A 27,672-nucleotide genomic window follows, 5' to 3' on the forward strand; every position below is an offset into this window, starting at 1 on the left:
CAAATTTACTGCAACAATAGTATTGCAATGAAATTAACGTGACTCTCTTCCTGCATGTTTAAACTCGTGACAGATGGTCATTAATCTCTCACTGAGTGAAGTTAATGTCCAATATTATGAAATAAAATACTAATAATAAATACGTAAATATGTCAATATCATGTTTACTCGAATCATTCAATCATAAAAGCAAATCACTTTCTTCAAGAATTGACTTTTCTCTGCCAGCCCTGCTAAATTTTCAGTTTCCATCTACTGATTTATACAAGGGGTGGCCAGAAAGTAATTTCCAATTAGTAGGGACATTGATTTTTCCCAAACGCGGAAACCGTGAAAAATTGTAATTGCTGCGAAGTTGGTTTATGAATGTGCAGTGATGTCTGGTCACATTTTTCGCCCGTTCGAAATATCGAAATAATGCGAGTTTGGCATAAAAGGCGAATTGTTGGCGTTTTTAGCGATTTTTTTTAAAAATGTCCTAAAACAACAAAAAATTCCATGAAATCCAACATTCTTGTCTTTTTAGGCCATGTTTGTATACATAGAAGTGCAAGTTTTCCAACATTTTATTCAAGAGTAAACTATAATGGAATAATTTCGACAGCCAAATTAAATCATGTATTTCCAACGATTTTTCAACTTCTATCGAAACCATTTGCATCACAGTGTAAAGTGGCAGGGTTCTAACAGGAGATTGAGTGCGTATGTACCGTCACACGGGAGCCACATCTTCAGTATTTGTCGCGTGAGATGTGTTTTGAATTACCAAGCTAAGTGCGCACCATCGACATTTGTCGAGCGAGAAATAATTGAGCTCAGTTGTTAAAGCGTCTGACTACCATGCGAGAGACCCGGGGTTGATTCCTTGCGGGGGAGAACCAAGATCTTTTCCACCTATTCAAACTGCTCCGGCTCCCACCCAGCATCATATGAAGCAGGTACCTGGAGGAAACTTTGAGGGATAAATGTAGCCAGGAGCATGGTGCTGATCATATCACCTCCATTTTCAGCCATGATCAAGAAAGTGTAGGGCCCAAACTCCTCCCGTATACACCTTCATTTCAAAGTGCAGGGGAGCACTTTACTTTTACTTCCTCAAAAATCTGTTCCAACATATCAAGCTATCACGAAAATACGTAGACCTTGTGACCCACAATTTAAAATAATAGTTTAGAAGCACAATGTAGTATTAAGTTTCGGTATATTTGGCAGAAAAATGTTCTAAAACAAAAACACGAATTTTGGGGAACGTAACACTAACAAGTCAAAAAAAAGTTAATGCCAATTTTTGGTGCTATAATAAATCTGTAACTGTCACGTGAGATTGATTGATTTAAATTTTTTGGGTGCGTCGCAACTTATGGTCATTATGCACCCTTCAGTATGTACGGGGAAAATTCCATTATCTAAAATCCATACCTTAAAATTAAAAAAAGGGGTATGGAAAATAACTTTCAAGATATGAAACTCTCAGGAAGAGGCGTAGGCCATGTGACTTACAATTTGAACAGTAGTTTAAAAACACCATGAAGGTATAATTTCAGGTATTTGCCAGAAAATGCGCTAAAATAAAAATGCGAATTTTGGAGAAAATAATACCGAATAGTAAAAAATAAAAAAATACACGAATTTGAAAAAAATAACAAAAATCATGATCCCTACCGATTAGGCATAAATAAAACAAGAATATCAGTTGTAATTTATTGCATTAGTAACAGTGAGTCCTAACCTAATTTTCGGCATAATCAGCAGCGTTGTTCTGGCATTTGTCATAGCATGGCACTAAATTTTGTATGCCCATGGTATATGTGTCTGACAGCAAAGACTGTCTCTACCGCAGTGTAGCTGTCAAACCCTTGTCCTGCCAGAAACCTCTTCAGGTAAACAAAGAGATGAAAGTCGGTACATGCAAGGCCAGGGCTGTCTAGGGAGTGGCCCAAGATCTCTCACCTGAAGTGATGCAAAGGGCCCGCGTGTACTCAGCTGTATGGGCTTGTGCACATTCGATTGGACTTCTATGAATTGTCTGCACCATCGTCTGACCATGCTATCACTAACGACGTCCGGTTTGCACACCTCACACGATTGCTGGTGGCTCTGTTCCAAATTCTGAGCGTGCACGTAGGCTACATCGCAGTCTGTGGGAGACTGAATGAGAGCTGCAATGTTTAACCTAGAACTGTCCAAAAACGGCTGCATTGCAACTGTACCAGGTTACAGCTACATGGCACTTCTTCCTGCCTGCATGTGTGTGTGTCGCTCTCCGACCACTAGTGCTGCGTGTAGGCACCATTGGAGCTGTTTTCAGGATGCCCCTCGTATATGAACTTTCAGAAGCTTTTATTATTAGTGTTCCTGTTTTAATGTGTGGTTAGCTAAATCAAAGGTACCTAGACAATGCAATTTTTTAAATTCCTTGCGTTAAATTTCTAATACCTACATACCCTTTTCGTCAGCATTAATGGTATAACTGCATGTTGTCAGTCTCACAGTACTTCACTTGGATATACTGTACTGAAGCAGAAATCCCATTCATAATTTAAGGAAATATGACACTTTCTTTTGTACAATTCAATTGTTTCAGTTATATTCCAGAGTTAAGTTGTTTGTTTTACAGAGAAGAGAGAAGTAGCTTTATGCATCGAAAAATGAGTCCGCACTCATGGTTCTTGCAAGCAGAGGGTTCCAAACCTCAGTGGAAATATCAACATATGATACTGAGAATGTATAAGGAGACTGATAAATTACAAATTGTATTTCGAAATCAATCACTCTTCACTCGTATCTCATTTAGTCGTAACTTTAAAAATAATCAAGTATTTTATTTTAAACTTACTGCGTATGATAAAATTCTGTAATCATTCCCTAGCTTTGAATTGTAATAATTTTCCAAATTCACTATTTTCTGGTTTGAATTCAAATCATAGAGAATAGAGAAATTAAGTCAATTTCATAGAAGATAATATTGGTACTTAAAAAATCCATACGTGGATCTGTATGAGTTTATTATTTCCATTTGCAAAAACATCGATTTAGTTTATTTGTAATTGTCAGGGAAAAATGTAAATTTTGTTCTGGAAAACCTGGAAAAGTCAGGGAATTTCATTTCTGCTTGTTTGTAGCCACCCTGATAAAGTGAACAAAAATTCAAACATTGAAACAGTTTTTATCAGGTGAAATGATGTTGGACTGGTTGTAGCTTTGATGTAAATTAATGTACAGTGCAGGAGGAAACATAACTTTAACTTATTTGTTTTGCAGGTTACTCTTTGGCCTAATAGCGGCTTTCATTGTGTGGGTCACTCCATCATTCATAGTGAATGGAGAAGTATCATATATTTACTACGTATTGTTGATCGGTAGTTATTCTGTACACCAGGTAAGATAACATACAAATATTATATTTTATTCTAAATAATAATGAACATAACCACAATTTTAAGGTTTATGTTATTATTTGTCTCCTTTCTGATTAAGAGAAGTGCTTGTTAGTTGCAAGACACCATATGTGCATTAATAAACATATTAGTTGTAACATTAGGTTTCACATTGATGCGCTTGTATAATACACCGTGTCCATAAATATACTGTCATACTTTAAAGTAGTATTACGTCGCTTTGGATAATCGTATTTAAATGAAATTGGTGACATTTGAAAGAAAAACTCAAATATTTTTGTGCATGTCAACAATGGACAACAATGAACGAGATCAAACATAGAAACTGAAATAAATTCACTCCTGACAACAATGGACGATGTGGGTTCATTGTTGGATATTTAGCAGGCAGGCAGGTTACATGTGAATGTTTTCCTTTAAAATTGTGTTGTTATTACAGAAGATTTAAGAACGTAGTTGGAGTATTTAGAATATCATTACACGCAGAGTTTGGTGAACGTATTGGTGTGTTTTATCATTCCACGCAGAGTTTGGTGAAGGTCCAGTGTGCGGATTGAAGTGGTTATGGTGACCCCACAAGAACGTAGTTTGGTGTGTTTTAGAATATCATTCCACGCAGAGTTTGGCGAAGGTTCAGCGTGCTTATAGGCGAAGGTTTCAAAATCAGGCTCCTTCACACACGTCAATTTTGAAGTGGTACCGGGATTTTGTGGATCGTGGCTGCATATGTCATCAAAAGAAAGGCCATTCAGGGAGACCATCTGTCAATGCGGGAATTGTGGAACAAGTGCGGGAGGCATTTGTTCGTAGTCCTAAGAAGTCTGTACGTAGAGCTAGTCAGCAGTTGAACATCCCTAAATCCACCGTATCTAAGATCATGCATATGCGACTGAAGTTTCACCCCTACAAACTGCAATTAGTGCACAAGTTGAAACCTGATGACCCTGTAAAACAGTTAGATTTTTCTGAACATTTTATGTTACTAAAGGAGGATAACGTAAATCTGTCAGGAAAAATAATTTTCAGTGATGAGGCAACATTCCACGTTGGTGGAAAAGTGAACAGACATAATGTAAGCATTTGGGGGAGTGAGAATCCACATGCAATTTTGGAAGTTGAAAGAGACTCCCCTAAAGTGAATGTATTTTGTGCCATATCGAAACGTCAAGTCTATGGCCCATTTTTCTTTTGAGAGGCCACTGTGAAAGGTCCAGCTTATCTTGACATGCTCACTGAATGGTTATTTCCACAATTGGAAGAAAATGAAGGCAATGAATTTATTTTTCAACACGATGGAGCACCTCCTCACTGGCATTTACATGTTCGGAAACATCTGAATGAGCGGTTTCCAGGAAGATGGATTGGACATGCCGGAAATGATGATAATGTCTTCTACAATTGGCTGCCGAGGTCATCTAACTTGATGGTCTGTGACTTTTTTTTATGGGGTTACATAAAAGATTGTGTCTATGTACCCCCATTGCCTCAAAACCTGCAAGAACTGCAAATTCGCATCACTTCTGCAATCCAGTCCATCCCTGTGGATATGTTGGAGTGTGTGTGTGGTATGAATGGGAATATCGCCTTGATGTCTGCAGGGCCACTTGTGGGTGCAACATTCAATGTCTATGAGTTGTAAAATAAAATATTTGAGTTTTTCTTTCAAATGTCACCAATTTCATTTAAATACAATTATCCAAAGCGACGTAATACCACTTTAAAGTATGACAGTATATTTATGGACACGCTGTACTCTATGCTCAGGTTTATAGAGAGAGTGCATTACAGCACTTCCCTTCATTGTCAGGTCTATCAATGAGTAAGTTACATGCATGATCTGATTTCTAACTAAACGCACAGCCATGAAATTAGGCAGGTGGCAGAAGTTTTCATTGTTGTTGCCACGTCGGAGCACAATCCCATCTTGAAGAAAATGAAAGAACTCGTAGAGTTTGTCTTTGTAATCCATGTGATACAAACTGACAGTGTTTGCTTGAAAGATCAGGTATGACACAAAAGTGCCCTGGAGAGAGTATGGTCTGACGCTCGAACTAGGCAACACAATCAAGTTGACGTTGCCACACACTGCATGGGAACAACTTTTGTCCCCTTCTCGCTTTGCATTTGCCATATGTGGCACCAGCGCAATTCTGCCCAGCCACCTATTTTCATGGCAATGCTAGTTTCATGTGATGGGTGAAGTAGTAGTTCTTTATTCTACCTTTAAACTAATGTTAAAGAAGTAAAAAATTAATGGTACGTCCATTTGATGAAAAGTAAATTTCCTGATAAATATTTTATGTACATTATTGTAAGTAGTGGTGTATATAAATCTTTAGAGGGGCCTCCACGATGGTGTAGTGAAACACCATCACCTTGTAGTCAAGTAGGCCCGGGTTTGATACTCAGTGGAGGCACATGGTTTGGGTCTCACTTTAAAATTTAGGTCAAGTCCTGATTAGCCTATGTGTGTATGAAGTGGACTTGAAACTCTATCTTCTGTAGTACTGTCATTCAAGCTGTACTCAATCTAATCTCTGCGGAAATAAATAACACTCATTGGCAGATACCAGCAGTCATACAAAAGACTGACACAGAAGGGAAGAGGAAAAGAGAAATTGCTTAATCCCCTTGCCGCTTGAACAGAGATAAAACAAAGCTATTTCACAGTGACGTTCATCCCTCTTTTCCAAGAACTTCGCAACTACCTGACCCGGCATTAGCACGATTTGTGATTTAAAAACATACACCTACAGGTCCTACTAAAAGTTTAAGGACACATACATATACATGCTTCCTGTCCGCAAACGTTTGGTCTCAGGCATACGATTGCTGACATTTTCATTAAAATATCACTTTGTTTTGAAGTTGGAAAGGAAATAGCTATTTTTTTTTATATTTGAGAAGATCTGTACAGTACAATATGGGGATGACATTCATAATTTTTGTTATGGAGAAACACAGATACCTGCAGAATATTTAAAATTGTAATAGAGCAACAGAATGTGTTTCCATTCAAAAATTTCCCCAGTTTTATAACAGGAAATAGAAAGAGGCCATAAAACAAACAGGCTTTGGCCTTGGCTGGACGGAAGACCCTTCAAGCTACAGAGATAATTTTTAGAATTAACGTAAAAGTTTGTTTCTGACACAAATAACAGTAAATATATAACAAACTATGTAATTTGCATCCTAAAGACACTGAACCAATTTCATAGCTCATGATTTCCTCTAAAGAAGGTTTTTTGTTATCTTAGATCACCCACCCCGAGAATCGAACCCGGGTCTCCCTCTTGGCAGACGGATGCCCTACCAACTAGACCGTGGCTCCACACATGAATTACCAAAGAGGAATTTTCTTCTGCATCTCTCCAAGTGCAGGGGTTTCCAAAATTTCTCTTCTCAAAACAGCCCCATTCTTCTATTTTCCCCCCTCTCCAGAAAAAAGCCATGTTTTATTTTGTAAAGAGTCATTGCTGCACATTTTGTTTGTACGTCACCTCACATTTGAAAACATAGGTTTGTAAACCTCCCATCTGTAGGGTCTTATGTGCTTAATATGTCCCGTTCCGGTTGCTACAGGTTATCAATTCAACTCTATAAAAATGTATGGTGACCAAAAATTATATGTATGAAACATGCTGGGCTAGAATTGATTCGGATTCAGTTTCCCAACAGTTTGCAGCACTTTCACAACATAGCAGCTCATTAATGAACCAAAGAAGGGTAATTTTTTTGTTAATGTTTTGCATTTTCATCATTTTTCTTCTATTTGTGGCTAATTCTGAAGAAGATGAATGAAGAATAGATATAATTGATGACAAGGACTTGCAAACATCCATGCCCAAACTGGAATTCAAACTTGGAAACTTTAGTGGGATCGTGAGCTACAGAGCTTACCAAAGATGATATTTTGAGTAAAATTAAAACTTTCTTCATCCTCTTCTTTTAAGCATTCCTGGTGGGAAATGTATTCCAAACTTTTGCTTCCAAAAATATCGGATCCCCTCTACAAACACAGCTAGCAGTACAAACTTACATTCATTATACAGTTCTCACAGCTAAAGGGTGAATAATTTTATTTAAGGTTCTGTTTGCGTGATATGTAAATCTGATTATTTACAAGTAAAAGTTTTGATACATTGATATGGTAAAGTTGCATTGAAATTATTATATTGAAACATTTTTAAGTATGTATTTAGGTTGCTACAATATTCAGGTATTGGAATTGGCAGAAATGTGTAGAGGTATATTGGCTCAAAGTGGTATTGTGTAAGCTCTGCATTAAATGTGTTAATCGTCTGGCATGTTTGCACAATTAAAATGTCATTATTTTGCCTACGGTGTATGGGTAACCTGGTATTTAATTTGTGACTTTTATTTTAACATAACATATGTAGTTAATCCCTAACCTAACTTGATGAGTTAGGGTTTTGAAAGTTCGAATGCTACCACTGTGAATCTCAAACTGTACGTGTGATGTGTAAATGAACTTGTGGAGTTCTTTGTAGCAATATATCTTTAAATTTTGATGCACAACAATGCCATATTTACTCATGTATAATGTGCGCTTTTTTACAAAATTTTTTGCCCCCAACGAACTGTGTTGCTTATTATTAGAGCCCGGAAGTTTGGCAAAATGCCTCTTTTTATCTACTGCATATATTGATAAAATTTTTCCGGATATACGTTTCTTATGTTGTTTCGAATGTTTTAGAAGCCTTTTCATTTAGCCTATTTTGCCTATTTGGGACCCCACTGCCTATTTTTAATTATAATGCCTTTTTTTGCCTTTTTCAATGAAATTTGACAATTTCTTTTAAAAAAATGTGTAGGATAAATGATTTTTCTCCCAAAAAACGTTGTTGGCATTTATTTTTCTTCCGTTTATTATGTGAATAATTTTCGCCTTATTAAAGTAATATTGAACTCAGGTATGTTTCAACATTGCTGAAGGAGAAAAGTGTGAGAAAAATTATTTCATGCTGATTTAGGATATTGACTTTCCGTTAACATTTCCTTGTGCATGATTGTCTGATGAATACCTGTTGCAGAACACCTGCACAATTACGTCATCACGTCCAGCATCCGTGTCAGGAGGTTATTGACAAGAAACAGCCTTTGCATGGATTCCAAAATCAAGTTCTCTATCTTTAGTTTAGTTCTGCACTTTGGAGGGAAAGGATCGTGTAGTTGTCATCATGCCGAAATTTAGTGTGCCATTAAGTGGTAAGTTACATGTTACGTGCGTGAATTTGGTGAAAGCACATTTTCGACAGACGGTACTATTCTTCTGTGCAAGATATGTGAATAAACAATCCACCATGAGAAAAAATACTTTATATCTCAGCATAAACATAAATCTGCAGCTGCTAAAATTATCGGACAGAAGAAGATATCTCTAATTTCAACAGTGGGCACTTCATCCAACAGGCAATCTCAGTTTTCTCTTGAACTGTGCAAAGCTTTCATGGAAGCAGGAATACCTTTCTGGAAAGTGGAAAACAAGTCACTGAGGAAATTCCTGGTGAAATACACTAAAGAAATGGTGCCGTCGGAATCTACGCTGCGGAAAACATATTTAAGCGTCTGCTACGATGAAGCTCTGCAAAGAATTCGTGCTGAAGTTGGTGGAAAAAAGATCTGGATTTCAATAGATGAAACTACTGACGCTATGGGACGCTACATAGCCAACATCATCATAGGAACTATGGAACCAACATGCGGAGAATCCTCGTCATTTCTTCTCACGTCAGAACAACTAGAGAGAGCCAATGGTTCGTCAATAGCTCAGTTATTCTCAAATTCCCTACTTCTGCTCTGGCTAGATGGTGTACATCATGATGACGTGTTACTTTTTGTCAGTGATGCAGCTCCCTATATGAAGAAGGCTGCTATAGCATTGAAAATTCTCTTCCCGAACATGCTTCATATCATATATAAAAAAGGAAAGTTAAAAATTGTACTTACGTATGTGAGTATAGTGCTCTTATTGTAGAACGACGTTTCAGAGATTGACTATCTCTTTCCTCAGGTTCGTATAAAAAACTAAGTACTTGGCATAGTACTGCGTCAAAAATGTAATATGAGGATTGTGGTTAAGGGTTGGTTAGGATACATTTAAAATATTAAGTTTTTGCTATTAGAAGTACGTAAAAACCAAGTCGTTCCCTAAAAAAAACTTGTACAGTAGACCTATTCACAAATAAAAAAGTTAAAAATCTAAAAAACCTGCATGAATCACAATGCAACCTGCAGGTTTGGCCATTCCTACCAGGTTGGCCAATCCTGCAGGTTGCATTGTGATTCATGCAGGTTTTTTTAGAATCGCCGAAGAAGTTAGAGTGTTGCACCCAGAAGTGGATAGGTTGCTTTCGAATACAAAGAAGATATTTCTGAAATCTCCCTCTCAAACCCGAAAATTTCAGGAAGTTGTGCCTGAGCTTAGTTTACCTCCGCAACCAGTCTTGACGAGATGGCGAACCTGGATATCACCAGCTATATATTATGCTAACAATCTTGAAAAAATCAGTGAGGTGATCGATGCTCTTCCAGAAAATGAAACGGCTTCAATTCGTGAAGTGAAAAAACTCCTGTGCTATTCAGAACTGAAGAATGAACTGTCGTTTATTTTTGCACATTATGGTGCATTGCCAGAGACAATTTCAAAGCTAGAGAAAAGAGGTGAGACTCTTATAGCATCCATGAAAATCTTCGAGGAATCTATGCAGCAGATGATGGAAGTGCCAGGAGAAAAGGGGTCAGCTGTTGTGGAAAAGTGCAAACGGGTAATGAGTGTAAATGAGGACCTGAAACAATTGAAAACAATTTGTGATATTCTAAAAGATGAAAATGCTGTTACCGAAATGAGTCCAGCTACATTAGCTTGTTTTATGTATGCTCCAATAACTTCTGTCGAAGTAGAAAGATCATTTTCTATTATGAAAAACATTCTCTCTGACAGACAACTATCAATGAATGTTGAGAACTTAAAAAACACCTTGTAGTTGTGTGCAATCAAGACGGAGAAAATTGAAATGCTCTTCCCAATGTAGATTTTAACATTTTGCCAGAAATTATAGATAAAAGTAAGCGACTTCCAAATGTGCCTTTTTTCAGTTTATTTTGCCTTTTTTTAATTTTTAGTGCCTATTTTCCACATTATAAATGCCTTTTTGCCTGCCTATTTTAACGAGAATAAATGCCTGAACTTCTGGGCTCTACTTATTATGCCGAGAATAATTTGGACAACCAACATGAAACCACACATGTTTTCACTATGTCACTGCATATAACACGCATATATCAACAGGCACAAATACAAATTACCATCTTGGATTTCTTTAGTAATAATGATTTTTAAAAGAACACTGTAAAAGTGAAATGGCCATTTTCCATGACTTTTCATTTCGAAATGGAACATTTTGTGACACTGAGAAAAGCAACGCCGCTCTGGCAGAATTTGAATATGCACCTTCCCTTCACATATGATGCGTATCAGCAGTATTTGTCGGGCAAGAAATAATAGAAAATAACTTCCCGAGTGCTGCAAATCCATAACATAATTTTGATCTCGCTTTCTACTACTACAGAATGAACAAGGTGGTTACAGAAGTAAAAGCTTAGAAATGCTAAACAGCTAAACACAGGGGGAAGAGGGGGAGGTGGCATGGTTTGGTGACTCATTGTGTACACAAGATGATATTCTCCTCTTGATCTGCATAGCAGCAGCTTTATGACCTACATCTAAGGCCAGCCACGCACCAGATCTGACACGATACGATGCAACAAGTCACAAAGTGACACGTCGAGGCAAGACGAGTCTTGTTGTGTTCTACATACGAGAACGAGAGGGCAGAAGAGGTGTTGATTACTTTAATTCCAGTCATGGCAGTGTTCCATGACAACATAACTTTACAAATTGCTAACAAAAATGAAGTTGGGAAGGGTGTAATACAACAGTATGCGTAAGGTAAAGGGGAACCAATAGGAACATATAGGAACCAATTATTCCTGGCAACAAAAGTTAAGTTTCATTACTACCAGAGATGTTTCTATCCCCTTATCGTTTTGGCACTTTATATGTAAATATGATAATTTACTTTTAATATTTTCTTTGTACAAAAACTAAATATGTTGCACAACAAAAGTTCACTAACATGAAAACATGAAAGCCATTGAAGCTTTGGAGAAACCTTTTTTGTATGTGGGGAAGTGAGTAATCAATTGCATAGCTTTGTTTTACATTGTATTTCTAGTTATTTTTCATTATAATGTTAATTTATCTCCTCTCAAAAGAGAGAAGATTTCCTTGTAAATGTATTTCCTGTTTACACATGAATTCAGCAATGGATGAACCCCCTGCAAGAAAGTTAAAAGTTTAAATCGCGAACTGCAAACACACAGTTATTCGAGGTATAAATATCAAATTGACCTGAAGATTGTTTTTCTTGTACAATTTACGATACATTTTGTAATCTAGCACCATTTTTGGCCTTGCACACACTGTCAAACCTATACATATGTGCTGTCAAGTGATACAGTAGTGAGTAATACACAGTCGGTGGACTGAGGAGGAGCAGAGCATTTTGCCGCATTGTGCTGCAGCGAGACCAAATTCTCCGTACCTTCACTGTTTTGTTGCAAACCGTAGCTACGTGACTTGAGTCAAATGTTTCGACCAGTGTGTGGTGGCCCATACAAGCCCCATGTTAAATGTTCCCAGATTCGGATTGCAACACAAATGACTCCTCCCTTCGTGTCAGATCCGGTGTGTGGCTGGCCTAAGAAATCTATTTCTTGAACCTGAATTATACTGCGCATTACATTTGAGATACAATTTTTTGTCACTTTTCCCCATAAAAAAAACAGGGTGTGCATTATACACACGTAAATACTTTATTTCATGACTAGAAATTGTATATATAAAGTGTGCACTAATTCTGTATATTGTTTCTAGGTTGCTGTGTACAGCATGTTTGTTGCAATCATGGCATTCTTTGCACGCATCAGTGATCCTGCAGTAGGAGGTACATATATGACCTTGCTGAACACATTGTCTAATCTAGGGGGGAATTGGCCAACAACAGTTGCATTGTGGTTCGTCGATTCGCTTACCTGGAAATCATGTTTAGGTGGCAGTATTAGCAACCTATGTGGGAATCATGATGATGTTGCGGTAAGAACATGTTTGTATTATTACTAATGTAAAGGGTATTGAGATGCTAGTATTTTATTTATAAGTGTTTTATTTAGAATTTTATTACTAGGAGGGTATACCTTTTCTTATTTATTTTATTTGAAGGTTCTTTTTTGGGGTTTAATTATATTTGGGTTCGTGGTACTTTAACTCGGTTTTCTTCTGATAGGCTAATAAAGTTTCGTGGATAAAGTGAGTACTACTAGTTTCTCCATATTTATCTACTCTAATTATGAGTAAGTTAACACATACACCATGTATCCCAGTAAAAATGTGACTGACCTGAAATGAAACTCAAAGCCTTGTTTATATTGTGTTTTTATTAGTGTTTATTCAAAGGAGTCTCCTTTTGAATTTGTACACTGCTGGATATTATAAGGGGAGGGGGGAACCCCCGAAGTAAGCCCGACTCCACCCGCATACATTCAAGGGTATGCACTTGTTGTCCTGGTGCATATGAATTTCAACGGTCCCCCTGACTTTATTTAGCTATTTGTTACATGTGAGATTACAAATATAATACATATAATCAAAAGGAAATATTGCATGTCCAGACACAATGGAGTGGGCAATATATTATTGGAAAACTGTTCACAAGCTTTTGGATGCCCTCAATTAAACTATGATGTTCTTCTTTCGTGGTCAACTTCAATTTTGGAAACAGCCTAAAGTTTGGTCATATGAGAACAAGTAACAGTCTTACTTTAATCTTCTATTAAAATGTGATGGACAGTGGCTTTGGGGATGCCAATGAGTTGTCCATGAGTCTGAAAGAGACACAGTGATTGGTTTGGAGAATTTTTGCAACTTTTCGCACGTCTTTTGTGTTTGGTTCTTCTTGATATCCCTGGCAGTGGATTGTCTTCGATGCTCTCCTTGTCAACACAAAATCTTGCGTACCACTTGAAAATGTTCTTGTAACTCATATCTTTGCTACCATGCACAGTTTAAATCATGTTAGTTGCATTTTTTTCTTCCAATTTAAAACAAAATTTAATGTTAGCACGTTGTTCCACCAAGGTGTTTTTACACAGATATGAAATACACTGTTACATTTCATGTAATAACTCGTGATCTACACGCGCTAGCACCGTAAAATTTTTGTGGTGGGTAAGTAAGCTATAGCTTTACGTAACTCAGATGTCGATATAAAAATGATACTGTGTGTAGCATGCAGATACAATGTCAACTTTTTACTGGGACACACACTGTATGTGTAATATTTATCATGATCAGAATCCTTACAGCATAAGTTACTTCAGGATACTGTTACCACCATAAGTGCAGACTGTTGAGAGGGGAAGTAAAGATACTTTCTGCACCCCCTTTCCCCCTTTTGCTTCTCCAGTATTCACAACCCAATGGAGAATTGAAGTAAATCAAATTTATTAACTTATCTGGTATAACTTTCCTATATTATGTTATATGAAATTATAAAAACAACATGCATGTTATATATGTGCAAATATGGTGCATTTTATTTTTTAAGCCTAATACATAAGAATGTTGGATTTTTGTGATATTTTTCATTTTTAAGCAGAAAATGTGACAAAAGGTCACTGTTCTAATTTTAAGTCATTGTGCCATTTCATGATTTCGAATGGATCAAAAATTTGTTCAGAACATATCAGTGCACATACATAACCACTGCTTGCAACAGTTAACATGTTTCATTGTTATCGCTTTTGCTAGAAGTTAAAGTCCCTGGCACGGTCATCACATATTCATATCTATGCGAGTGGCAGGAGAATGTATGATACCATCAGCCCCTTACTTGCAACTGCTTCTGTGTTGCCAAAATGTGTAACACACTTGAAAGCTTGTTGCTTTCACCTTTATTCAATATCAGTTGTTCATACCAATCATGAAAACAGTAAACTGCGAAAGTAGAGGGGTAATATTTAACGTTGCTGGTTTTGTGACAATGAAGCAAGAAAGGGAAATTATTAATATGTAAAGCAAGCTGTAATGGGACCACAAACAAAATCCTTTGGCCAGAAGCCATCATGGATCTTCCTCTCCATATGTTCAGTGAAGCCTATTCCATTCTATCCCTTCCCTCCACACGAGAGTACGATGCACGAAGTTCTGCGTAGGTCCTTTTGCTTGTGGTGCCAGTATCCAAAACATGCAGTTACTGGAGTCCAAAAATGTAGAACTTTATGAAGAAAATCAGAAAAGAATGGAACAGTGGTGAGGAAAGCTGTGGGCACCTAGTATTTACAGTTTTGCTGAAACAAGTAAACTGCCCGTACATGACTTTGATAGGTGGGTAAATAGAAGAACTGGGATAGGTGGGCAAAATAGAACTATTTCTAATTTCTGTGTAAGATGAATTTCAAAAGGTTACAGATTTAAATCCTGCAGCCATCCAACTGTGTTAACTAGGGTTGAGCGGATACCCCTTTGAGTCGATACTGATGCTGATACTCTCACAGATTCCCACCGATACCGATACTTGAAAATTGTAATAATTAAAAGTTATTAAAATATTCATTAATTATAGTGTGTAAGTATTCCACTTTATTTCTTAAAAACACTAAAAAACACTCAACAGCAATAAAAAATCACTTTAGCAGTTCTTCCGAGCTTTTGTTTCCTTGTAAGAACTGCTAAACTGTTTTTTATCGTATTGTTGTGTGTTTTTTAGTGTTTTTAACAAATATGTTGCCGGCATGTGACATAAGATGTTTTCTACTGTCATATATTCCACTTTAATTATATGCATCATTTGGCCAAGATTTTTGCTTTAAATTATACAAAAATTACATTAGAATATCAATTACATGTTCTGTCGTCACAAAATTTACCCAAAACTGGTGCAAAACAAAGATAAATTTCTAATTTTGCATAATTTCCAGGATAATTAGAATCCGTGAAAGGGTCGAGAGGCATTTTTGCGGAGCTCTTGAAATACCAAAATGCCGGTAAAGATTTGATTGGTATCGGTAAATAAATTCCAACCAGTACCGATACCACTGGTATTGGCCAATACCTATACATCAGCATCTGCTCAGCCCTAGTGTTAACCTTTGGAGGACAGCTAGTTTCAAACGAAACCACCACCATGTGGCAGCAAATAACATGTCATTTCTTGATAACTGCAGTTCTGTCTGTTTTGTGTATTCATATAAAATTGAAGACATGATGACATACTGGAATGACAAAACAGTATATTTATTGTTATTGTTTTTAGTAAATGCATTTTGAAAATGTTGATCCCCCAATTATGGTATGTGATTTATAAATAGGGTAATTACTCTTGAACCATTGTTTCTTACTGATATGTTTTTTTTTCTTTTAAATGTAATAATGATCAAAATTTGAAAAATAACACTTGTTCACAATGTGCAACAATAAGGGGTCCAATGGGAGATGTCCAGTTTTCAAAATGACGTGAATATTACAATTATTTAAAATTAGTTGCACATTTCAAAATTGGGATACTGGGATTACATGTGCTCGAGTAGTGGTGTTTTATTGTGCTTCCTTACAAATATTAAAATATACAAAACAGTAATTTTGCCTGCAATATTACATGGATGCAAAACTTGGTCCTTTGTTAAAATGTTTTTATATTATTAAAATATAAAAAATATATAAAAACCTAAATTACTTATGACCAGTGAGTATCATCCGTCGAAAAATGCGACTTTTCAGGGGTGTTACCGCCCCCTTCTTCAGGCTTCCCTTAGGCATGAATCACCACCATGCCACGTCAAGTTGTATCAAACAAGGAAAAGGGTGCAGGTTGAAGTGGAAAAGCAAATTTTGATAAAACTTGTCTTCGCTCAAATATATTGACCTTATCCCTTACAATATTTAAAAAAAAAAATAATAAAATAAAAAAAAATAAAGTGTTCCCCTGTGCTCAGCACCACGCCATGAAGGCGTATAGGGGGTGTGGGGGAAACGCCCCACACTTTCTTGATCCGGTCGTGAGTGGGGGTGATGTGATCAGCATCACGCCCCTGACCGCCTTTACCCCCCAGGGTTTCCCCCAGGTACCCATGTTATTCCACGCTGGGTGGGCGCCGGGGCCCTTACTATCTTACTTTAAAAAAAAAACACTAAAAGGTATAAAAGTAGTTAAAACTATAAAATTCCAGTCCCTCACACGGCCGTGTGGCCAACAGCTGTGACTTCCGTATAGAATGCAGGAACCTGCCACAGACTATTTCCCTCCCAGTTAGTTCACCTCCCCTCTCCATTACGTCATTTCCAGGTCAAAATCTTGTATTTCCTGGACTAAGCGGACGACCTCCGGTGTGACTTGGAAATCTATTTTATTTTTATTGTTTACCTATTTCCCATCTTTTAAACACTAATCCAAATGTCATCTAAATTCCCTTCTTCCCTATTAAGTTTCTTATTTCTTTCCTTGCAAATATTGGTGGCCTCATAAACGTTTCTATTAATGGTTTTATTTTCCCTTCTAATAACCTCTCTTTTCTTAATTTCGTGTTGATTTTCTATGATATGCTCAGATAATCCAGTTCTAGGTACTGCTTCACTAATGTCTTTATCATATTCTTTCCACCTCACCTTCATACTTCTTTCCGTTTGTCCAACGTATTCCTTATCACAGACACACCTAATTCTATATACTCCCTTTATTTCTTCATCCTTAACTCCTTCCATTCCTGCCCTTTTGTATTCCGTGAAGTGTTTTTCGGTGTTGCTGGGGGGGGGGGGGGCCTCATTCCACACTTAATATATTCTTTAACTACTTTTTCGATTTTTTCTGAAACACCTTTAAAATATGGGATCCCCGTGCATTTGTGTTTCCTTTGGTCTTCATCTTCTCCACCTCCTCTTTCAACACTTCCTCCCTTCTTGAAAATCCCCCTTTTAGCGCTTTTACAAATTTTGTAAGCTCTCCTTCATATCCTTCTCATTTCATTTTCTCTATATCCATTCTTCTTGCCTATCCTCATAATCCATTCCTCTTCTTTTTACAGTTCCTCTTTCTGATTGCATAGTCTACTCGCCCTAATGTAAAAATGCAAAAATACATTATTTTTTGTTCTTTCCGCGAGTTCGGAATCTTTCCTGATATACATATCCCCTTTATCCCCAGCTAGTGCTTTATGGAAGACCCCCTTCCTAACTCCCTTTTCGGTTTTAACAATCTTGAGGTCCAAGAAGTTAATTTCACCATTTTTCATTCCCTCCTTAGTAAACTTAATGTGTTCTTCCTGTTCCCCCAGAATTTCAAACATCTTATCTAAACCTTTTTCCTCCCCTATTATGTCATCAACATATCTCCTTGTGAGGCAACCACCAGTTTAGTATTTCTTTTTCAATAATTATATACATATTATTTTTTTTTGTATGTGTTTCGTATGTAGTTTGCGCTCTTCTCTGGAGTGTAAGTGATCCAGTCAAGGAGGACTCTGGCGAGAAGGTGCGGGTATAAATTTTGTATTTTAATTATATATTTTTTTCTTGGGTTTATATTAAATATTAATCTATTCCTATTCTCCTTGGATATTTGGGTTATAGTTAGGGATTAGTTGAGGTCCAGTACTACCAGTGTACCCTCATATACGGTCCATAACAGATTACGGGCAGCTAGATGTGGAATTTTAACATGTAGTGTAACAAAATACGCAAGAGGGCAGCACCTCGTGTGACTGACCAAAAAGGACTCTTGTTGGACACCCCCTCTGCCGGTCAGTGCAAGAACCACCCCAGGAGAGAGAAGGGGGAAGTTTTTTTTATGTTTTTTTTCTCTCTCTTCGAGGAGAGAGTCTACAAAAGGAACAACAAAGATATAATATGGCGGAGTAGAAGGACATAGTAAAACAGCCTGTAGAGAGTGTGGGAGTGGGCATTGTGCAAATAGTGCGGATAAGGATTTTTTGACTTGTGTAATATCGAAGCAAGGATCTTAGGAAAGGATTGGACATAGTGAAAGAAAGAAGCCGCCGAAGGAAAGTGCGTAAAAGAAGAGGATTGGACTAGCTTAGAAGGAATATGCAGGTGAGAGTGCAGTGAATAAGGGCCCCAACGAAAGGCGCCGGGACTTAGTTAGTGTGTGTGCATGGGATAAGTAAAACAAATAGTAGAGGCCTCTAATAACTAAGACGGAACTGTAAATACAACAAGAAGCAAAAGTATATACTTATAATGTTCACAATCATTTAATCATATTTTCTTTTAACAATGCAGGAATAATAAATTCAATATTTGTATAAATATTATTGTACTATTTTTTTTTTTTTATGAACAAATTATAGTGCTCACGGCAGCGAGGTGGGGAAAGGGTTAACACCTACGTAAACTTTCATAAAGAGTCTCATGCCATCCCTTTCGCCTCTCCCCGTTGTGCGTCACATGGCACCCAATAGCGTGGCGCGAATCCACGTAAACTGTAGAAAAAGTCAAAAGAAGGAAACAATAGATTAGTAACACAGTTTTAAATCTGAAAGGATGAAAATCAAAATGCCAGTTCCGTTGTATTTGCCATGGATCGTATGTGAGGATGCATGCTGTAGTGTAGAATAGAAAGTAAATTTTATAGATAATTTTAAATCTTTATTTCAGGACTTAAGCAATTTTATATTTTTGTGGGCTCTTTCAAAATTGTGTTGTTGTTAGTGTTTTATTTAAAGTGAGAAAAGGAATAGATTCATGACTAGCATTATGGGGAGGCGTATGCGTGATAATGTCACGTCTAGTTTTATTCCTTCTCCAAAGGGTCCTCCTAAAGACACCACTGTGGAGGGAACGCTAGGTCCAGAGAGTAGTGCGAAATGCACAGGGGCGGTTCATAAATCTGTCGGTGGTAATTCCTTGGGGGGAGGCCAGATAACTAATGAATAAATTTTTGCCTTACTCCAAAATGTCCAAGGTACCCTGGAAGAAATGAAAAAAGATCAGCAGGAAACACGGAAGAGGTTAGAAAAATATCAGGAAGAGCTCCAGAAAAATCATAACAATTTAAAAGATGATGTAAAACGCTTGGAAAAAGGTCACCAAGAACTAAAAGGGGAAGTGAAGAAAAATTTTAAAGATTTGTCCCAATCCAATAGGGGTATTGAGGAAAGGATGGGTCAGCTTGAGAGCGAATTCATTGAGATTAATCAGATCACTGGCTCCAGAATAGATTGCGTAAGCGATAGGGCAAATAAATTAGAGGAAAGGGTCACCACTCTCCACAATAATAGAACGGAGGATATACGCATCCACACAGAAGGTGACTGCGAGAAAACTGCAGAAAATGTAATGCAAGCAGCGATGGCAGAATTCAACAACGCACTGCAGCAACAGTATGACGCATTCCATCAAGAGGTTGCTTTGTTGAGAGAGGAAGTGTCTGGCCTTAAAAGGGACATTGTATCTGTAAGAAAGGATACAGAATCGGCTATCTCCGCGGTCACTCGGCGGTTAGATACTTTCACAGATAAAGGTGAGAGGCAAAGTTCACGGCCAAGCTCAGTTACGCCCTCTAACAATGGCAATAATGCATACCTACATAGAGATTTGAAATTGCCCACCTATCACGGAACAGAGGATGAATTAAAAACGAACAATTACATGCAAGAAATGAGGACATATTTAGCGTTGTCTCGGGTACCATATGAGCAACAAGCCCAGGTCGCTGGGCTGTTGTTGAGAAACGCGGCTGCTAATTGGTTTACTATCCGCAAAGGCAATATTACGGATTACAAGGGGTTTGAAAGTTGTTTTTCTCAAGAGTACCTGAGTGAAGAGAGACTCCTGAGACTGCGTGCTGAGCTCTTTACTTCTCGATACAATCCAGCCGACTGGAAATCTTTATGTGAATATGTTATGACCCTTGTCCAGAAGAACGCAATATTACCTTCGCCGCTCGATGACGTTAGCTAAAATGGCTATAAAGCAATTGCCTGCGTACGCTCAGAGGTGCCTCATTGGGTCACCGGTCGACACCTCTAAGCAGCTAATTAACCTTCTTAAGGAAATACAAGAAACGTCGCATGCTGCAACTTTTCAACCGAACAATAGAGCGAGGATGAGACAGGTAAATTCTGTGTGTGGCGGAGAAACTGATAGAGACAGACGGAATAATTACGTCAGCCCAAGTGAGAGTTATTCTCGCGACAATGAGAGGAATGTCAACAGGTTCGAGAGACAACCGCCTCAGGGCCCCAGACCCTTCGCGCAGCAAGGCCGAGGAGGGGGAAGCTACGGCAGACGTAATGGTGGCAACCACGGGTTTAGGGGGGAGGAAGAGGTGCGTCGCAGACAACAGAGCTCGCGGTTCTTTTCTGCCAACAGTGTATCAGTGGCAAGGCAAAATGAGGAAGACTGTCCCTCCAATAATGAAGCATGACAAAACGGAAATATCCGAAATGCGGAAAGACACTTAGGAAACCGGACTGCGATAAATGGATCTTTTGATTTATCTGGGGAAGAAAATACAAATTGTGAGGATGAAATGGATGAATATGAAACTAAAGTAATGCAAGTTTATACAAGAGATGCAGTAAATATTAACCACAATAACAATGGAAATGGAGACGTTGTTTGTTCGATATTTGACCAGCTCATTCAGAATGAAAATGAAGTTTCGAAAAGCGAGGTGCTAAGAATGCCTATTATTTCAGTTGGTATAGGTGGAAGCCATTATCAAGCATTGGCCGACTCAGGGGCTATGGTCACTTGTTTATCAGAAGAAGTGTGGTTAGAAATAGTAAAATGGAAGCCTGATATCCCTCAGTTAAGCGTAGGGAGCATCAAAGTAATATCAGCCTTCGGCAACAAAGCATCAAAGGTGGTGACGCAAGCATACGTTCCGCTGTCATTTGGGGAAGTGACCACTGATGTCGTGTGTCTTGTAATTCGAAATCTAGTGAAACCAATTCTATTAGGATCAGATTTCTTGAAGGCGTGTCGAGCTGTCATTGATTATGATCGAAACATTGTGGCGATGACAATAGAGCAACAAGGTGTTGAAATTAAATTCTTGTCGCAGGAAGAGGTGCAAATAGCCGACGGGGTGCCGACCCTTTTTCTATCTTATGAATGCAAGGAGCCTATATGTTGTTGTGACGAGGCAGAGATCAAATCGTTAAGGAGTTATGTAAATGATAGTTTAACAAAAAACATGAACTCTAAGGAAGCGAAACCTCAAGTTACTGAGGCTGCCGTGTACGTGGGCACAATGGAAGACAATATCACGAAAGCTACAAGACGACAGATTGAGGATCACGTTATGGCTACAGAAGGTCTAACCGGAGATCAACAAGCAGCGCTTCAAGATCTATTAATAGAATTTAGGGATATTTTCGATGAGAAGCCGGGGTTGGTCAAGAATTATGAACACGAGCTTGAAATTACTGATGATAGACCTTGGGGACAGAAGCTTTATCATATCCCCATGCAACATAGAGAGAAAGCTGACAAGCAAATTCAAGAAATGCTTCTTTGGGGAATAATAGAGCAGAGACCAACATGCTACCTGAACCCTCTAGTATGCGTGAAGAAACCTGGAACGAATGATGTTAGAATTTGTCTTGACGCAAGGAGAGCGAATGAAGTGCTGAAAGCACAGCATGACGCCCCGCCCACTCCAATGGAGATTTTACAGAAGTTTGAAGGTAAACGCTACATTACTTGCATTGACTTGACCTCGTTTTTCCTTCAAATACCTGTCAAGGAAGAACATCAGAAGTATCTTGGATTCATATATAATAACGTTACATATTGTTACAAGAGGATGTGTTTTGGCCTGAAAACTAGCATGCCGAGTGCAGTTCGATGCTTGAAAGCTGTACTGGGTGAAGATGTTAGAGAATACTGCGACGCATATTGTGACGATATTACTGTTGCTGATGATGACTATGAAGAGCACTTGCGTCATTTGCGGATTGTTTTCAATAAGTTAAGGGATAGTGGACTGACGTTGAAGCTAAGAAAATGTAATTTCGCTCAAGAGGAAGTATCGTTGTTGGGAATGAAAGTATCTTCCCAGGGCATAAGAAAGGACCCAGAAAGAATGCAAATGTTGCAAGATTTCCGAAGGCCAAGAAATGTGCGGGAGCTAAAAAGTCTCCTTGGCTTTCTGAACTTCTACAGAGCATTCCAGCACGATCATGCAGAGCTGACTGTACCTTTGGTGGAACTACTGAAGAAAAATAAGAGATTTATTTGGGGATCTCGTCAGGAAGAGGCTTTCGTGAGAATAAAGGAGGCATTTTTACGTGATGTGATATTGCACCAGCCGTGGCAAGATAGAGAGTACTATCTAGAATGCGATGCATGTGACAGGTCTATTTCAGCGATTTTATACCAAAGAGACGATAATGGTGAACCTCGTATAATAAGTTGCTGTAGCAGGGTTCTAAATGATTGTGAGGGCAATTACACAATTACACAGAAAGAGTTACTGAGCATTGTTTATGGCATACAAAATAATGCATTGTACTTAACAGATACGCATTTCATAATAAGAATGAAAGCTCTGAAATTCTTGTTAAGCTGCAAACTCGCAAATGCAAAGATAACGCGCTGGATTCTTCTCTTGCAAGCTTTGGATTTCGAAATACAGTATATCAAAGGGTCGGAAAATATGGCTGATTACTTGTCAAGGTACCCCAGTGCTGTAAGAAAGGGACCCTGTAGTGATCTGAAGGCCCCTGGAATAGTCGTGGCGGCCGTGCATTTCAACCCCCCGACAGAGCTTGTGCAATCCATGCATAGGTTGCCTAAGCTGCAGGCGGATGATCCAGTATTAGGTCATATTATAAACGAATATGGTGATAAAGGGTGTCAAGATGTAGTGAAGCAGGGGTTTCGATACACCATCAAGGATGGCATATTGTGTAGAAAGGAAGGATGCTTGCTAAAAATGTGTGTGCCCGGAAGTATTACGCGAGAAGTGATAGACTTTTACCGCAAAAGAGGTCATTTTGGGGAGTGGAAAACATTCATGGCCATTGCAGAGCACTTCACATGGCGGAAAATGAGAAAACAAATCAGGCAATTTGTTTCGGAGTGTGATTTGTGCCAACGAACAAAACATCCTAATAAAGATCTGAAAGGACCCATGCAAGCAGTGTTGGCAGAGGAGCCAGGGATTCTAATTGCTGCCGACGTCTACGGGGCCCTGCCTAAGGCAAAATACGGCTTGCAATATTGCTTGGTTCTTTGTGATGTTTTCAGTAAATATGTTGCAATCTACGCAATGCGGAAAGTTACCACCAGTGCCATACTTAACAAAGTGTTGAATGAGTTTTTACTGCTGTGCCCAAAGGTACAAACAATCATAACAGACCAGGGAACTCAATTCACGGCGCATAAATGGAAGAGGTCGCTAGCCGAGAGAGGTATAGAAGCTCAGTTTGTTAGCGTAAGAAACCAGAAAGCAAACCCGGTGGAAAGAGTAATGAAGGAGTTAGGGCGCCTCTTTAGAGCTTACACGAGCCACAATCACAAGCAGTGGCCTTTGCACGTTCCAGATATTGCCAGATGCATCAACATGGCTACACATTCGAGCACAAAAGCATCTCCGTATGAAATATTTTTCAACCGGAAACCTGATCAGGAACTCATGAAGCTGTTTCGCTTGCCTCAGCTGAACACTTCCCCTCCATATGAGTATAAACTTCTGAAAGTTAAAGGGAACATACAACTAGAAGCAGAGAGAAGAAAGAGAATATATGACAAACATCACACAATATCCTACAAACCTGGTGATCTAGTTCTCCGCAAGACCAACGTGTCCTCGGAGGTTGCAAAAGGGGTCTTTAAGAAGTTCGCCCAGCTGTACGAAGGGCCCTTTTTGGTCAGAAATGTTGTAAGAGTTAATTCCTATCAGCTGTGGGATATAAGAAACAACAAAAACGGCGGGGTTTATAACAGCAGCCATTTAAAGCCCTACGTCACGGCCCAGGAAACAGCTCGTGAAAGCCAAGGAGGGTCGAGGTGAGAAGAGCTGGTCATACAAGAGACCGTATTGTGCCGCTGGCATTGGAAAAAGAAAAAAAAAAAGGAGAAACAAAATAAAGTTCACAATTTTAAAGAATATTAGTGTTATAATGTTGTTCATGTGTGTAATATAATCTTGTAATATCAATTTGCATATATATTTCTTATTAGTTATTATGGCGTAGTCTTATAGGTAGCAGGGGCTATGTCCCCCTAAAAAAATATTAAGAAGAATAATCATTTATTAAATTACAAGGAGTACGAAATCATACTGTAGAGGGCTTGCCCTACTGTATGATTACGTAGGGGGGATGTGTTTAGTATTTCTTTTTCAATAATTATATACATATTTTTTTTGTGTGTGTGTTTCGTGTGTAGTTTGCGCTCTTCTCTGGAGTGTAAGTGATCCAGTCAAGGAGGACTCTGGCGAGAAGGTGCGGGTATAAATTTTGTATTTTAATTATATATTTTTTTCTTGGGTTTATATTAAATATTAATCTATTCCTATTCTCCTTGGATATTTGGGTTATAGTTAGGGATTAGTTGAGGTCCAGTACTACCAGTGTACCCTCATATACGGTCCATAACAGATTACGGGCAGCTAGATGTGGAATTTTAACATGTAGTGTAACAAAATACGCAAGAGGGCAGCACCTCGTGTGACTGACCAAAAAGGACTCTTGTTGGACACCCCCTCTGCCGGTCAGTGCAAGAACCACCCCAGGAGAGAGAAGGGGGAAGTTTTTTTTATGTTTTTTTTCTCTCTCTTCGAGGAGAGAGTCTACAAAAGGAACAACAAAGATATAATATGGCGGAGTAGAAGGACATAGTAAAACAGCCTGTAGAGAGTGTGCGAGTGGGCATTGTGCAAATAGTGCGGATAAGGATTTTTTGACATGTGTAATATCGAAGCAAGGATCTTAGGAAAGGATTGGACATAGTGAAAGAAAGAAGCCGCCGAAGGAAAGTGCGTAAAAGAAGAGGATTGGACTAGCTTAGAAGGAATATGCAGGTGAGAGTGCAGTGAATAAGGGCCCCAACGAAAGGCGCCGGGACTTAGTTAGTGTGTGTGCATGGGATAAGTAAAACAAATAGTAGAGGCCTCTAATAACTAAGACGGAACTGTAAATACAACAAGAAGCAAAAGTATATACTTATAATGTTCACAATCATTTAATCATATTTTCTTTTAACAACGCAGGAATAATAAATTCAATATTTGTATAAATATTATTGTACTATTTTTTTTTTTATGAACAAATTATAGTGCTCACGGCGGCGAGGTGGGGAAAGGGTTAACACCTACGTAAACTTTCATAAAGAGTCTCATGCCATCCCTTTCGCCTCTCCCCGTTGTGCGTCACACTCCTGAAGTATTTAACCTCACTTTTCACTTGTTCTACTTTCAATGTAATGTAAGAAAATGCTGGAAACAATCCCGGAAACCGGGAGCAGAAGGAATAACTTGGCAGTGACATCATCTCCCACCTTCACCTCTCCTTCCAGAAGTGAAGGCTCATTCGCTAGAGCGGACGATAAGGTGACGTGCAAACCAATCGAAATCATTCCAAGAGGGGTGATGCAGGCGTGCAAACCCCCACACTGCTACATTAGTCTAACAAACCGCAGCTACGAGCGAGGGATTGCAGGCTATTTTGTTTCTTTGTTAGCGAGTTTTTTTGTTTTTTTTGCTGGTTTTGTCATTGTTGTACAATGAGCAGTGGCGTAAAGAAAGGTAAGCCCTTGCACAGCGATGCAAGAGAAATGGTTTTCAATGTGTATAAGTACTTTGATTGCGATGAAAACAAAATCACAGCTGTTCACAGAACGTCCGTGGCGACAGTTGTCAGTAAAAAATCTGTGTGGAGAATTTTGAAGGAGAAAGACAAAAGTGTTGCAAGTGCGAGCGGGAAACATTTTTCAATGGCAGGCAAAAACCAACCGAACGCCCAGCAACGTGTCACAAATCTGGATTCTTTTGATGAAGCAGTCATGATCCATGATTTATACATGAAAGGCATTGTTGTCACCGTACATAAACTGATGAAGGAACTGCAAGAAAATATTAATTTTAAGGGTTCGTGTTGGTCGTTTCGTATGATCTTAAGAAAATGAGGGTTCAAATTTGAAAGCATAGCGTAAGCAGCAGGAAGCTACTCTTTGAACAAAACAGCATCATTGCGTTGCGGGCGGCGATCATTTTTGCGTGAAGTTAAAGAATGCGCAGAGAGCAAACTGCCAGTCTTTCAGTTACATGGATGAAAGTTTCGTGAACACACACCACACTGTCCCCAAAGATTAGGGGGTGGGGGGGCCTTAAAAGTGCCAACAGGAAAGGGTCCAAAGTTTATTATTGTGCATGCCAATGGTGAAAGTGGATTTGTGGAAGGGGCGAAGTTAGTGTTCCTTTCAAAAACAACTTCTGGGGACTATCTTTCAAAAACAACTTCTGGGGACTATCATGGGGAGATGAACACTAACAACGCTGACTTAGCAGGGAGTGACGTCACTGCCAGGTTATTCCTTCCCGGCCGTAGCCCCTCTTTTTGTATATATATTTGCTGTTAAAGCAAAAATAGTTGTATCCTGTTACAAGTTGAAACCATCTAACATATTCTCATGCTATTATAACATCTAGGCCTTGGTTCATTAACCATCTTTGTAAACAATCTGCTGCTTTGTCCCTAGGAACACTCGGGTACAGGTTTACATCATCAAAACTCATGATTTTATCATTGGATGTTATATCGAGTTCCTCTATTTCTTTTTGAACTTTCCATGAGTTCCTAACGCTATGTTAAAAAAATATATATATATTTTTTAACATTTTCCAAAAGTGAGTAATTCGCACAATGCAAAATATGAATCCTAACGCTATATTCAGTTTTTTCACCCACTCTTCTGATTTGTTTTACCAAAGTTTTAGCTAAGTCATATCCCAGGTGCAAATACATAGGTATAATAGGCCTTAGGGGATTTCCTTCTTTATGGGTTTTGGGAATCCCAAATGCTATTGGGATGCTTCCTTTCTTGCTATTTTCAATCATTTTCTTTTTTACAGACCTTGCCAGGGTTATATTTGTATCTATCACTTTCCTAATTTCCCTCTTGATTTTATTAATCGGATTTTCCTTTACCATTTCAAAATTTTTACTTGGT

General features: G+C 38.5%; 1 protein-coding gene across 2 annotated transcripts in view; it reads left to right on the forward strand.

Moving 5' to 3' along the window:
- LOC145986387 (acetyl-coenzyme A transporter 1) overlaps positions 1–27,672 on the forward strand; it is a 69,253-nt gene that overhangs the window by 38,883 nt on the left and 2,698 nt on the right. For both annotated transcript variants that reach the window (XM_083120333.1, XM_083120334.1), the window contains exons 6-7: positions 3,262–3,379; positions 12,358–12,576. In XM_083120333.1, coding sequence (XP_082976459.1) covers positions 3,262–3,379; positions 12,358–12,576 — 337 coding nt within the window. The remainder of the gene's footprint in view (positions 1–3,261; positions 3,380–12,357; positions 12,577–27,672) is intronic.

This window comes from Lepisma saccharinum, chromosome 4, assembly GCF_977018435.1.
Source record: "Lepisma saccharinum chromosome 4, izLepSacc3.1, whole genome shotgun sequence".
NCBI classification, from domain to species: domain Eukaryota; kingdom Metazoa; phylum Arthropoda; class Insecta; order Zygentoma; family Lepismatidae; genus Lepisma; species Lepisma saccharinum.